General features: G+C 39.6%; 1 protein-coding gene across 1 annotated transcript; it reads left to right on the top strand.

The window, feature by feature from the left end:
* The first annotated feature begins 966 nt into the window (after nucleotides 1–966).
* Nucleotides 967–14,854, top strand: LOC132672849 (mitochondrial adenyl nucleotide antiporter SLC25A24-like). Its single transcript, XM_060625212.3, has 2 exons — nucleotides 967–1,235; nucleotides 14,608–14,854. Exons 1-2 carry the CDS (start codon nucleotides 1,056–1,058, stop codon nucleotides 14,773–14,775), a joined length of 348 nt encoding a protein of 115 aa, XP_060481195.2. The 5' UTR covers nucleotides 967–1,055; the 3' UTR covers nucleotides 14,776–14,854.
* Nucleotides 14,855–15,219: the final 365 nt, after the last annotated feature.

Consider the following 15,219-nt stretch of genomic DNA (forward strand, 5'->3'; position numbering starts at 1 on the left):
TCATGACCTGAGCCCAAATCAAGAGTCAGATGTTTAGCCAACTGAGACACCTGGGCACCCCCAGCCTCCTGAATTTCTTATCAAATTGACCACTGACCAGGTGATCACTCCCATTACACAAGAGCAATGGGCTCCAAATTTGTTTATCCACCCATGATTTGTGTACATTTATTTAAAAATTACATATGTGCAGTTGTCAGTTCATGCTAAATATTAGAAAGCCTATTTTCCTCTTTAACTTTTATAAATATAAAAAGAAGTCTTAACATTTACTCCCTTGGTTACTAAGATTTGGATTTCAACTAGCCTATGGGAATGACAGATGAAGTCTTGGTCTAATAAAAGGGAGAGAGAATTGGCCCAGGATGGCCCCATGGAGGCTGATCTATGTCAACCTTGGCTCTGAGCACAAAACTGAAAAACAAACAAACAAACAAAAAACCAAAAACACCACCAACAAAAAAAACCTCCTCTGAAAACTCATAACCATGGGACTACCCTCACTCAGTTTGGAGTTTGAATTGAGAATATGCTGTCTGGGGGGACACCTGGGTGGCTCAGTACGTTAAGCAACCCACTTCAGTTCAGGTTATGATCTCATGGTTCCTGGGTTAGAGACCCACATTGGGCCCCCTGCTGTCAGCGCAGAGCCCCCTTTCCATCCTCTCTCTCTCTCTCTCTCTCTCTCTCTCTCTGCCCCTCCCCTGCTCGGGCTCTCTCTTGGTCTCTCTCAAAAACAAATAAAACATAAAACAAAAATACTGTCTGGGAATCCCTGGCCAAACATTAATCTAGGGGGGGGAAAGGGGGGGCGGTCCTAAGCTGCTTTCCCCCAGCCAAGACTGGCAAAATCAAATCCAGAACCAGGGCTGTTGCTGGACAGGCGGGAACCGTCCTGGCGCACTTGCTCCAAACCCAGAGACTTGGGAGCCCACGCGTTCCAGGGTCTGTTGCTGCGCGCTGCCTCTGAGGCTCCCTGACGCCGGTACCGGCGGCAGCTCAGCCTGAGGGTGGGGCTTTCCCACTTTTCAGGGTACCCTTAGCGCTGTGTCAGCATGCTGCGCCGAGTACGGGGCTTCCTGTTGCCCACCGTGGCTGGCCAGGAGAAGGAACCCGACCGCCTTTTTGAAGAGCTCTTCCACAAACTGAACCATCACGGGGACGGGATGGTGGACATCACAGAACTGCAAAAAGAACTGGAAGCTATGGGCATCCCTGTGGGCCAGGACGAGGAGGTGGGCCGTGATGCGTTCAGGCCACATATTGTACAGGGCTGCAGGTCCTCTGGAGCCATTAGGAGGTGTCGGTGGGGCTGGGACTGGGGGTGGCGACGGAGAAGACCCCCTCACCCCTTCCCGAACTCCTCTCTGGGCTCAGAAATTCTTTCCGTGTGAGCTGCTTCGCCTGAAACTGCCCAGCTGTTGGAACACTTGTCACAAGTTTGTCCTAATAATGACCTGCCATGGTAAAACATAATGAAGACTTTGCCATCTTGCCTAAGTGGGGGCCAAGCCATCAAAACTCTTAAAAGGCCTGCTTGCATCATCGCAACGTTAACCAAAAACCCTCATTGAGCCAAATGCCGATGGCGTGTGTTCAAATTTGGTTAGCTTTTGGGAACTCCAAGGATCTGCCTTGATGGCCTGTGATGGCTCATCCTACAAGGGCACCCCATAGGTTGGGCTATGCAGCCTGCAGGGCAGTTTGCTCCAGAATGCCCCTGCCTCAGGGCTGCATCATGCCCTTCTGGGACATTCCTGGGTGTGCACTGGCTCCTCTGCAGGCTGTAGCTGGAGATGTTCTGATACTAACACATGAATTACAACCATGTATTTTCAGTTTACTCTAGCACTACCAAAGAATCTATACCGAAGAATCTACAACAATATACCATTCACTAGAGTGTGGACTTATCATTAAGCTTAACAAATGACAGTATCCATACTGACTGCTGTGTTTTCAAAGAAGCCTCACTTCCACAGCTGTACATTTAACCAGTTGACCAACTAGAGTTAAAAAAAAAACCTGCTTTAATTTAAGCTTCTCTAAGACACAATGAGGCCCAGCAGCAGCATAAGAATATATGTGCACATGCATTTGAAAAGGGGAAGGGGACACCAGGTTTTGTAGAAATCTTTTTCTTGTGAGGAGGCTTAATTAAATTCAGTAAGAGGAAATGACAATATTTAATAAGTTTCCATCTGGTAGGCCTGAATTGAATAATGGATGTGAGGTCACACAACATGGAGTCCAGAAAAACATACAATCAGGACAGTAACATTTATTCTTAAGTCCATAATCCTCGGGGTTTATAAAATGCATGCCAGAGAAATGAGGGAATAACTACATACCCTTGATTATGCTATGTCACATTTTGTCATAGAAATTGATGATTTGTTCCCTGGGGCTTACCCAACCACAGATGATGGTTTTGATTATATATAATATACCTATTGTATTGATTTCACTGCGTTCTCTGTGTCCAAGGTTTTTTGCTGCATTCACTTTGCATTATCCAGAAAAGAAACTCATGACATTATGCTTTTCTTCTAATACAGACCCAGAATCTTAATATTCTATTTCCCTTCTCAATGAAGATCTGGGTCCTCTGTTTTGTCAGACTGACCAGTGTCAGCTCTATCTTCATTCAATTTATCCCAGTGGTTCTCAACTAGAAGTGATTTTGCCCCTCAAGGACATCTGGCAATTTTTACTTTTCTGATGGTCATGACAGTGGGGGATGTGTGTGTGTGTGTGTGTGTGTGTGTGTGTGTGTGTGATACTAGCATCTAGTGAATGAAGTCCAGGGATGTTGCTAAATATCCTATAATGCACAGGACAACAAAAGATGATCTGGTCCCGAATATCAATAGTGTCGAGTTTGAGAAACCCTGACTTACCCCAACCACAGCCCCTGTCATTCCTTGCTCCCATCTTCCAGTAGCTGTACATGCCTTGTATGTCAATGAGTAAATAGAAGTTCCTTCGGGTTTCTGGCTCTCCTGTAAAATTACCTCAGCTGTAAAATGAGGATAATAATAGTACCTAGCTCATAGGGTTGTTATGATGATTAATGAGCAAACAAATGAAAAATGCTTAAACTTCTTTCCTGAGCTTAAAGCTGCTAGTAAGCCTCTATAAATCAGATACACAGACTATAATCTTACCTTTATTTACATTCCTGATCACTTCATTTCCATAGTCCCAAGGAATGAGGTATTTCTTCTTTTCAAAGTTGGTTCTTCCAGTACATTGTCGACTTCATGTCCTCTCCATCTCCTTTCAAATAGGAAAAGTACAGCTTCTGTAATTCCTTTTCTTTGTCCCGTATTTTCAAACTCTTCCTCTCTAATAACAATGATCCTCCCATGGCCCTGCCCCCCCACCCAGACATTGTCCTATCATTCTCCTCTGTGTGTAGTCTGGGTCTTTGACAAAGCTATGTCTATGCTTTCTGCCTTCTCTTGTCTGTGGTGAGGTTTCTGCTTTCATTCTTTCCCTCTGTGAAAGGTCACTAAGGACTTCTGCATTATGCACCCATGGGATCTTTCTAGTTATTTGTTTGGCCTTTCTTCAGCATGGAACACTGGTGATGGCTCCTATATTTCCTCCTTTGGCACTATGTCTCAGCTCTCAGGCTGTTGCTTTTCAGATCCCTTTATAGACTCTTTTGACTCAACCCTCAAATGTGGGTGAGCTTCAAGATTACTTTTCAAGGCTCCAACTATCATCCTAGTGTGGGTGACTCAGAAATGGATAGCTATCCCCAGCTTCTGAGTCTCTCCATTTCCCTCTATGATCATAGCTTTGGTTAAGTGTTCCACCACCAAATCATTCTATATTCCTTTTTCTTTATCCCAACATGCAGTTAATCACAGCGTCCTATGTAATTCCTTAGTATATCTCATAACAAGTTCTTTTCTTCTCCATACCTATTGTTCCTGGTAAGCCCAGGCTCCCACCATCTCTCACCTAAGTTGCTATAACCAGTTTTATAATCAGTCTTCTTGCCCTTTCCTCTCACCATTTCTTCCTCCACATTGCCACCCTGTGACCCTTCTAAAAGGTACATCTGATTGTTTTGGGGCTTACAAAGTCAGTGGGAAAGTCCAAGCCTCTTAGCATGGTATGTAAGACGATTTCTTCCTTCCCTCCCTCCCTCCTTCCCTCCCTCCCTCCCTCCCTCCCTTCCTTCCTTTTTTTAAAAGTAGGTTCCATATCCAGTATGGGGCTTGAACTAATGACCCTGAGATTGAGAGTTGCATGGTCTACCGACTGAGCCAGCCAAGCACCCCTATAAGATGGATTTCTTGGTACGTGTTGAGGTTCATGGGGCAGTTCTCCAGTTTTCCACCTTGCAGTTATTCAAAGATCTGGATTCCTTTTTTCTTGTGGCATATATATATATATATATATATATATATATATATGCACACACACACATATATACACACATATATATACATATATACACACAGACTATAATCTTACATATATATATATATATATATATATATGAGGATTTTGTTAGCTAGGCCTAGAAGTGGTACACATTACTTTCACTCTTATTGTATTGGTGAAATCTTGCTCATATGACCATGTTTAACTTCAAGGGAGACTAAGAAATGTAATCTAGCTGTGTGCCCAAATCGGCAAGAAAGAATTCTGGTGGAATTCTAGTGGTCTCTGCTACATCCCTCGGACTTTTGTATCTTTGTTCACCTTTTGCTAGACATTTTTAAAATATTCAAGTGGAGTCACTCCTATGAAGATTTCTCTCATATCTTTATTCCCCACCGAACCTTGAACATTCTTTTTCTTTTGATATATTTTATGATGTAATTAGTATTTCTGTTCTTTAATAAAACATTTATTGTAATAAGAATTTTAGGGGGCACCTGGGTGACTCAGTCGGTTAAGCGACTGACTTCGGCTCAGGTCATGACCTCGCAGTTTGTGAGTTCGAGCTCCGCATCAGGCTCTGAGCAGTCAGCACAGATCTGAAGCCTACTTCAGATTCTGTGTCTCCCCCTCTCTCTACCCCTCCCCTTCTCATGCTCTGTCTCTCTGTCTCTCAATAATAAATAAATGTTAAAGAAAAAAATTTAAAAAAAAAAGAATTTTAGTGGTGCCTGGGTGGCTCAGTAGGTTAAGTGTATGACTTCAGCTCAGGTCATGATCTTGTGGTTTGTGGGTTCAAGCCCTGCATCAGGATCTATGCTGACAGCTCAGATTCTGTGTCTCCCCATCTCTCTGCCCCTCCCCTATTCACATTCTGTATCTTTCTATCTCAAAAATAAACATAAAAAAGAATTTTATAAAATATGTAGACATATTTCCTAAGAGTTTTAGTTTTTTTTAAAAAAAATGTTTATTCATTTTTGAGAGAGAGAAAGCATGATTGGGAGAAGGACAGAGAGAGAAGGGGGGAGAGAGGTTCCAAAGCAGGCTCTGCTCTGACAGTAGTGAGCCCCATGTGGGGCTCAAACTCACAAACCGTGAAATCATCACCTGAGCTAAAGTTGGATGCTCAGTTGACTGAGTCACTCAGGTGCCCCGACATAAAATTAATTTTATTTTATTTTTATTTTTTAACTTTATTTTTTTAAATTTACATCCAAATTAGTTAGTATATAGCGAAGCAATGATTTCAGTAGGTTCCTTAATGCCCCTTACCCGTTTAGCCCATCCCCCCCCCACACCCCCTCCAGCAACCCTCAGTTTGTTCTCCATATTTATGAGTCTCTTTTGTCCCCCTCCCTGTTTTTATATTATTTTTGTTTCCCTTCCTTTATGTTCATCTGTTTTGTCTCTTAAAGTCCTCATATGAGTGAAGTCATATGATTTTTGTCTTTCTCTGACTCACTAGTTTCTCTTAGCATAATACCCTCTGGTTTCATCCACGCAGTTGCAAATGGCAAGATTTTCTTCTTTTTGATTGCCGAGCAATATTCCATTGTATATACATACCACAGCTTCTTTATCCATTCGTCCATTGATGGACATTGGGGCTTTTTCCATACTTTGGTTATTGTTGATAGTGCTGCTATAAACATGGGGGTGCATGTGTCCCTTTGAAACAGCACACCTGTATTCCTTGGGTAAATGCCTAGTAGTGCAATGGCTGGGTCATAGGGTAGTTCTATTTTTAGTTTTTTGCGAAACCTCCATACTGTTTTCCAGAGTGGCTGCACCAGCTTGCATTCCCACCAACAATGCAAAAGAGATCCTCTCTGCATCCTCCCCAACATCTGTTGTTGCCTGAGTTGTTAATGTTTGCCATTCTGACAGGTGTAAGGTGGTATCTCCATGTGGTTTTGATTTGTATTTCCCTGATAATGAGTGATGTTAAGCATTTTTTCACGTGTTGGTTGGCCATCTGGATGTCTTCTTTGGAAAAGTGTGTATTCATGTCTTTTGCCCATTTCTTCACTGGATTATTTGTTTTTTTGGGTGTTGAGTTTGATAAGTTCTTTGTAGATTTTGGATACTAACCCTTTATCTGATATGTCATTTGGAAATATCTTCTCCCATTCTGTCAGTTGCCTTTTAGTTTTGCTGATTGTTTCCTTCACTGTGCAGAAGGTTTTTATTTTGATGAGGTCCCAGTAGTTTGTTTTTGCTTTTGTTTCCCTTGCCTCCAGAAATGTGTTGAGTAAGAAATTGCTGCGGGCAAGGTCAAAGAGGTTTTTGCCTGCTTTCTCCTTGAGGATTTTGATGACTTCCTGTCTTACATTGAGGTCTTTCATCCATTTTGAGTTTATTTTTGTGTATGGTGTAAGAAAGTGGTCCAGGTTCATTCTTCCGCATGTCGCTGTCCAGTTTTCCCAGCCCCATTTGGTGAAGAGACTGTCTTTATTCCATTGGATATTCTTTCCTGCTTTGTCAAAGATTAGTTGCCCATACATTTGTGGGTCCATTTCTGGGTTCTCTATCCTATTCCATTGATCTGAGTGTCTGTTCTTGTGCCAGTACCATACTGTCTTGATGATTATAGCTTTGTAGTATAGCTTGAAGTCTGTAGTTTTTTTTTTTTTAATATACAACATTGTATTAGTTACAAGTGTATAATATAGTGCTTTGACAATTCTATAATTACCCAGTCCTCATCAAGATAACTCTTAATTCCCTTCAGCTATTTCACCCATTCCCCACCCACCTCCCCTTCGTTCTCTATAATTAAGAGTCTGTTTTTTTAATTTGTCTCCTTTTTTTGTTTGTTTCCTAAATTTTACATATGAGTGAAATCCTATAGTACTTGTCTTTCTCCAACTGACTTATTTCACTTAGCATAATACTCCCTGGATCCATCCATGTTGTTGCAAATGGCAAGATTTCATTCTTTTTTATGGCCAAGTAATATTTAGATGGATAGATAGATAGATAGATAGATAGATAGATAGATTAGTATACCACTTCTTCTTTATTCATCTATCGATGGAAACTTGGGTTGCTTCTATAATTGGGCTATTGACCCTTGAACATTTTCTATCATAGTGGCTTTGGTGTCTTCCCTGTTAGCCTATAAACTTTGTGAGGGCAGAGGCTATTTTATTAACTGCTAAATGAATATTTAGCAACATTCTGTGAGGATTCAAAGATAATTTTTTTTTCAGGAAGACAGTTTAGTGATTTATTACTTACATTTAACACCCAGTGCTCATCCTATCCAGTGTCCTTCTTAATGCTCCTCACCCCTTCAGCCCTTTGAAACTCCACCCAACACCCTGCCAGCAACCCTCAGTTTGTTCTCTGTATTTAAGAGTCTCTTATGATTTATCTCCCTCTCTGTTTTTATATTATTTTTGCTTCCCTTCCCTTATATTCAACTGTTTTGTATCTTAAATTCCATATATGAGTGAAATCATATGATATTTGTCTTTCTCTGACTTAGTTCACATAGCATAATGCACTCTAGTTCTATGCATGTTGTTGCAAAGGGCAAGATTTCATTCCTTTTTATTGCCGAGTAATATTCCATTGAGTGTGTGTGTGTGTGTGTGTGTGTGTGTGTGTGTATATACCACATCATCTTTATCCATTCATCGTCGATGGACATTTGGACATTTGGGTTCTTTCCATACTTTGGCTATTGTTAATAGTGCTGCTATAAACATTGGGGTGCATGTGCCCCTTTGAATCAGCATTTTTATATACTTTGGATAAATAACTAGTAGTGCAATTGCTGAGCCATAGGGTAATTCTATTTTTAATTTTTTGAGGATACTCCATCCTGTTTTCCAGAGTGAATGCACCAGTTTGCATTTCCACCAGCAGTGCAAAAGGGTTCCCCTTTCTACACATCCTTGCCAACATCTGTTGTTGCCTGAGTTGTTAATTTCAGCCATTTTGACAGGTGTGAGTTGGCATCTCATTGTGGTTTTGACTTGTATTTTCTGATGATGAGTGATGTTAAGCATTTTTTCATGTGTCGGTTAGCCATCTGGATATCTTCTTTGGAAAAGTGTCTATTCATGTCTTTTGCCCATTTCTTCACTGGATTATTTGTTTTTTGGGTGTTGAGTTTGATAAGTTCTTTATAGATTTTGGATACTAACCCTTTATCAGATATGTCTTTCACAAATGTCTTCTCCCATTCTGTTGGTTGCCTTTTAGTTTTGCTGATTGTTTCTTTCACTGTGCAGAAGGTTTTTATTTTGATGAGGTCCCAGTAGTTCATTTTTGCTTTTGTTTCCCTTGCCTCTGGAGACATGTTGAGTAAGAAGTTGCTGCAGCCAACGTGAAAGAGGTTTTTGCCTGTTTTGTCCTCTAGGACTTTGATGGCTTCCTGTCTTATGTTTAGGTCTTTCATCCATTTTGAGGTTGCTTTTGTGTATGGTATAATAAAGTGGTCCAGGTTCATTTTTCTGCATGTCGCTATCCAGTTTTCCAACACCATTTGCTGAAGAGACTGTCTTTATTCCATTGGATATTCTTTCCAGCTTTGTCAAAGATTAGTTGCCCATATGTTTGTGGGTCCATTTATGAGTTTTCTATTCTGTTCCATTGATCTGAGTGTCTGTTTTTATGCCAGTACCATACTGTCTTGATGATTACAGCTTTGTAATACAGCTTGAAGTTTGGGATTGTGATGTCTCCAGCCTCAGTTTTCTTTTTCAGTATTGCTTTGGTTATTTGGGGGTCTTTTTTGGTTCCATACAAATTTTAGGATTGTTTGTTCTAGCTCTGTGAAGAATGGTTGTGTTATTTTGATAGGGACTGCATTGAATATGTAGATTGCTTCGGGAAGTATCGACATTTTAACAATATTTGTTCTTCCAATCCATTAGCATGGACTGTTTTTCCACTATTTTGTGTCTTCTTCAGTTTCTTTCGTAGGCTCTCTACAGCTTTTAATGTATAGACTTTTCACCTCTTTGTATAGGTTTATTCCTAGGTATTTTATGGTTTTTTGTGCAATTGTGAATGGGATCGATTCCTTGATTTCTCTTTCTGCTGCTTCATTATCAGTGTATAGAAATGCAACCAATTTCTGCACATTGATTTTATATCCTGCAACTTTGCTGTATTCATCTATCAGTTCTAGCAGTTTTTTTGGTGGAGTCTTTTGGGTTTTCCATATAGAGTATCATGTCATCTGCGAAGAGTGAAAGTTTGACTTCTCCTTGCCAATTTGGATGCCTTTTATTTCTTTGTGTTGTCTGATTGCTGAGGCTAGGACTTCCAACGCTATGCTGAATAACAGTGGTGAGAGTGGACATCCTTGTTGTGTTCCTGACCTTAGAGGGAAAGCTCTCAGTTTTTCCCCATTGAGGATGATATTAGCATTGGGTCTTTCATATATGGCTTTTATGATCTTGAGGTATGATCCTTCTATCCCTACTTTCTTGAGTGTATTTTATCAAGAATGGATTCTGTATTTTGTCAAAAGCTTTTTCAGCATCTATTGGGAGGATCATGCGGGCCTTGTCCTTTCTTCTATTGATGTGAGGTATCACACTGATTGACTTGCAGATATTGAACCAGCCCTGTATCCCAGGAATACATCTCACTTGATCGTGATGAATGATTCTTTTAATGTATTTTTTGTTCAGGTTGGCTAGTGTGTTATCGAGAATTTTTGCATCCATGTTCATCAGGGAAATGGGTCTGTAGTTCTTTTAAGTGGGGTGTTTGTCTGGTTTTGTAATCAAGGTGATGGTGGCCTCATAGGATGAGTTTGGAAGTTTTCTTTCCCTTTGTATTTTTTGAAACAGCTTCAAAATAATAGGTGTTAAGTCTTCTTTAAATGTTTGGTAGAATTCCCCTGGAAAGCCAACTGGCCCTGGACTCTTGTTTGTTGGAAGATTTTTGATTACTGAGTCAATTTCTTTACTAGTTACAGGTTTGTTCATATTTTCTATTTTGTCCTGTTTCAGTTTTGGTAGTTTATATGTTTCTAGGGATTTGTCCATTTCTTCCAGATTGCCCAATTTGTTGGCATATAATTGCTCATAGCATTCTCTTATTACTGTTTGTATTTCTGCAGTGTTGATTGTGATCTCTCTTCTTTAAATTTTTTGATTTTATTTATTTGGGTCCTTTCCTTTTTCTTTTTGATCAATCTGGCTAGGAGTTTATAATTCTTTCATAGAACCAGCTCCTGATTTCATTGATCTGTTCTACTGTTTTAATAGATTTTGAAATCATTGGTTTCTGCTCTAATTTTTATTATTTCCCTTCTGCTTGTCTTGGGCTTTATTTGCTGTTTTTTTCCAGCTCTTTGAAGTGTATGGTTAGGTTGTGTATTTGAGACTTTTATTCCTTCTTTAGAAAGGCCTAGATTGCTGTATACTTCCCTCCTATGACTGCCTTTGCTGCATCACAGAAGTTTTTGGGTTGCTATGATTTTATTTTCATTGGTTTCCATGTACTTTGAAATTTCCTCTTTAATTTTTTTATTAACCCATTCATTCTTTAGTAGGATGTTCTTTAATCTCCAAGTATTTATGGTCTTTCCACATTTTTTCTTATGGTTGATTTTGAGTTTCATAGCGTGTCCCAAAAATATGAATTTTTTTTTTATTTGTTGATGGCTGATTTGTGACCCAGTATGTGATCTATTCTGAAGAATGTTCCATGTGCACTTGAGAAGAATGTGTATTCTGCTGCTTTAGGATGAAATGTTCTGAATATATCTGTTAAGTCCATTTGGTCCAGTGTGTCCTTCAAAGCCATTGTTTACTTGTTGCTTTTCTGCTTATACGATCTGTCCATTGCTGTAAGTGGGGGTGTTGAAGTTCTCTACTATTATGGTATTATTAGCAATGAGATTCTTTATGTGTGTGATTAGTTGATTTATATATTTGGGTTCTTCCATGTTGGTGGCATTAATATTTATAATTGTTAGATCTTCTTGTTGGATACACCCCTTAATGATGATATAATGCCCTTATTCATCTCTTGTTACAGTCTTTAGTTTAAAATATAGTCTGTCTGATATAAGTATGGGTACACAGCTTTCTTTTGATGACCATTACCATGATAGATTGTTCTCCATCCCATTACTTTCAATCTACAGGTGTCTTTAGATCTAACATGAATCTCTTGTAAGTAGCATATAGATGGGTCTTGTTTTCCTATCCATTCTGATACCCTATGTCTTTTGATTGGAGCATTTAGTCCATTGACATTTAGAGTGAGTACTGAAAGATGAATTTAGTGCCATCGTGTTGCCTGTAGATTGGTGTGTCTGATGGTGCTCTCTGGTCCTTCCCAGTCTTTGTTGCTTTTGGTCTTTTTTGTTTTGTTTTGACTTTTCTCCACTCAAAGAGTTCCCCTTAAAATTTCTTCCAGGGCTGGTTTAGTGGTCACGAATTTCTTTAATTTTTCTTTGGGAAATTCTTTATCTCTTCTTTTATTTTGAATCACACCCTTGCTGGATAAAGAATTCTTGGCTGCATATTCTTCTGATTCAGCACTGAATGATTGAATATATCCTGCTACTCCTTTCTGGCCTGCTAAGTTTCTGTGGATAGGTCTGCTGCAAATCTGTTTTGTCTTCCCCTACAGGTTAAGGACTTTTTTCCCCTTTTCTGCTTTCATAACTCTTTCCTTGTCTGTTTATTTTGTGAAGGTGTCTATGATATGCCTTGGTGATAGTCGGTTTTTGTTTAATCTAATGGGAGTTCTCAGTGCTTCTTGGATTTTAGTATGTGTTCTTCCCCAGATTAGAAACATTTTCCACTATAATTTGCTCACATAAACCTTCTGCCTCTTTTTCTCTCTTCCTTCTCTGGGACTCCTATGATTCAGATGTTATTGCTTTTTAATAAGTCACTGAGTTCTCTAAGTATTGTATCATGCTTTTTTGCCTTTGTTCCCCCCCCCCCCCTTTTTTTTTCCAGCTTCATTATTCTCCATAATCTTGTCTTCCAAATTGCTGATTCATTGCTCTTCTTCATCCATCCTTGCTGTCACGGCATTCATTTGAGATTGCATCTCAGTTATAGCATTTTTAATTTTGTCCTCACTAGATATTATTTCTCTTATCTCCACAGAAAGGGATTCTATGCTTTTCAACCTCAGTTAGTATTCTTATTATCATGGTTCTAAACTATAGTTCAGACATCTTATATCTGTTTTGATTAAGTCCATGGTTGTCATTACTTCCTTTTCTTTCTTTTGGGGTGAATTCCTTCATTTTGCATTTTGGAGGAAGAAAAAAATTGATAAAGTAAAAAATTAAAAATGAAAAACAAGATGAAAGATCAAATAAAGGAAGCTAGATCCTAGGTGTGTTTTGGTCTGCTTGCTGAAAGAAGCTTGATAGAATAGAGAAAAAAGGGAAAGAAAAAAAAGAAGGTAAAAAAAACTTTTTAATTAAAAAAATTATATAATAGAAAAGAATAAAATGAAATAGAGTAAAAAAAGTGTAAAAAATAAAAAAGTAAAAAAAATAAAATTTTCTTCTTCTGTATCAAAGAATGAGGAAGAAAAGAAAAAAAGAAAACAATTTAAGCAAAAACAGAAGCAAATAAAATGAATAAATAAATGAACAAGTGAACAGAATGAAACCTGAATGAAGTTACATCCAGTTTCCCCTAGAACTGAAACTATGAAGCCTTCTATAGTCCATATACTAAGCAGGTGGAGTGACTTGTGTTGGTTTTCTATGGGATGTGTTTGGAGGGTGCAGTTGGGTGGGACTTGGAGTAATGGCTCTGTTCTTCACTAGGTGGCACTGTTTAGTTTACTGGGGTGGACCAATAAGGAGGGGTCTGTGTGCCACATGGGGAGAAGTGGTTCCCCTGCTTGGAGTGCAGGTGTGTGCATATGCACACATGGTTGTGGTGAGAATGGCTTTACCTAGCTCCCTAGTCTGTGACACAGGAATTTTGTACTCACACTGACCTGTCATCAAGCACTCCCCCTTTGTCTTCGTTCTCCATCTACTCCTCACCTCTACTCTGTCTATGTCCAAGCTGTTTGCCTACCAGGCAGCACCTCCCTCCAGAGTCTTATCTGAGATGGGGTTGGGTTTCAAAACCCCACATTTTATAGACCCTTGTGGCTAGGACCCGTGCCAACTTTCTGGGGAAGGGTTTCATTGAGCAATGGCTGGTGCTGGCTTCCCCCAGAAGTGGGATTGTGCAGTGGCAGAGGTTCATAGATTATAGCAAATGACAACACACAGCCAGTGCCAGATTTCACTGCACTCTAGTGTCTTTGTCTCAATACCAGCAAATGTGGCTGCTCTCCAGGGTCTGCTGGGACCTTTGCCTGTGGGGAGGCTGTATGGCCTCCACTAAATGCACTCCAAGCAGGGGAACTGCTTCTCCCTGTGTGGCATATGGACCCCTTAGACACTGCTGCCTGCTCCTGGAGATTTGTCCTACCTCTTCACCAGACCACCACCAGGCACTGAGCTCTGAAACCTCAGGCTCTGTATTCCACTGTTTATAGAATCCTGGTGGTATTGAAACCCTCTTCTTTCTTCCTATCAATGGTTTTGGGGAACAGATTTCTTGTTCAGTCCCCTGCGAGTGTTTTCACTCTTTCTTTCTTTCCAGCTACTTTTGGGAGAGTGGTTTTCTTGCACTCTCATGGTGCACTGCACTCTCCCCCTTTCCCTTTCTTTGTCCTCTCTCTGCAAAAACAGCTCCCTACCCTCTGTGGCTTTTCTCTCCCCCACTTCACCTCTCTGCACCACATACCTGACAAGTTTTGTGGCTCAAGTTATGCATATTGTTGTGTTAATCCTCAGATCAATTTCCTAGGTGTTCAAAATGGTTCTGTGCTGATCTGGTTGCATTTTAGGGATGAGACAAGCTCAGGGTCTCCATGCTGCTCTTGGAAACATCTTGGAAACTCCCAGAAGCTATATGTGATTCATTTCTTTTCCTTAAGCATTTACTGAGTAAATGAATACATATAGGACTGTTGAGTAGAAGAGTAGACTAGTCAGTTGCTAAACCACTTTAAATTTCCAATACCAAATGATTCTATGTTTTCAGTGTTAGAAATTTTATTCTAAAACTTATGTACCAATAATCTATGGTAGAATTCTAATTTACCTAAGATAAATGTACAAATGTTTAAGCACTACAATTTGTAATGTAACTTGTCTGAATCCATGTCTCTAATAACATTTCTTTTCTCTTATAGATATTAAAATCTGTTGATATTAACACATGCAATCTGCTGAACCTTGGCACATTTATGCAGTACCTTAAAGATAATGAGAAGACAATGAAGATGAACTTTAAGAGTTTGGATGCAAATAATGATGGTTTGTTCTTATACAGTGAGCAAACATGTGTAGCCAAGAATTAACTACAGTTTAGTAAAGGTTTATTCCTTGATATTTGGATTCTGTGAAAGGTTATTAAAAACTCATTTATTTAATTCATCATTTGTTTGACTGTTATTACTTCTAAGGAATATTTTTAAATGATATAATTTTTATTTGCATACTATCTTTCAAAAATAACAACCACCGGGGCGCCTGGGTGGCTCAGTCGGTTGGGCGGCCGACTTCGGCTCAGGTCATGATCTTGCGGTCCATGAGTTCTAGCCCCACGTTGGGCTCTGTGCTGACAGCTCAGAGCCTGGAGCCTGCTTCATATTCTGTGTCTCCCTCTCTCTGACCCTCCCCTGTTCATGCTCTGTCTCTCCCTGTCTCAAAAATAAATAAACGTTAAAAAAAAAAAAAATAACAACCACCAACAAAAAAGCCTACACTTTGAACAATATGCTTTTTACCCTTTGAACAATATA

This window comes from Panthera onca, chromosome C1 (assembly GCF_046562875.1).
Source record: "Panthera onca isolate mPanOnc1 chromosome C1, mPanOnc1 haplotype 2, whole genome shotgun sequence".
NCBI lineage: Eukaryota > Metazoa > Chordata > Mammalia > Carnivora > Felidae > Panthera > Panthera onca.

Bases quoted from the DNA above. Each gene is read 5' to 3' on its own strand.
- LOC132672849 (XM_060625212.3), top strand. From the start codon at position 1,056: ATGCTGCGCCGAGTACGGGGCTTCCTGTTGCCCACCGTGGCTGGCCAG. The intron at 1,236-14,607 runs GTGGGCCGTGAT...TTTCTCTTATAG, and splicing joins CTGTGGGCCAGGACGAGGAG to ATATTAAAATCTGTTGATAT.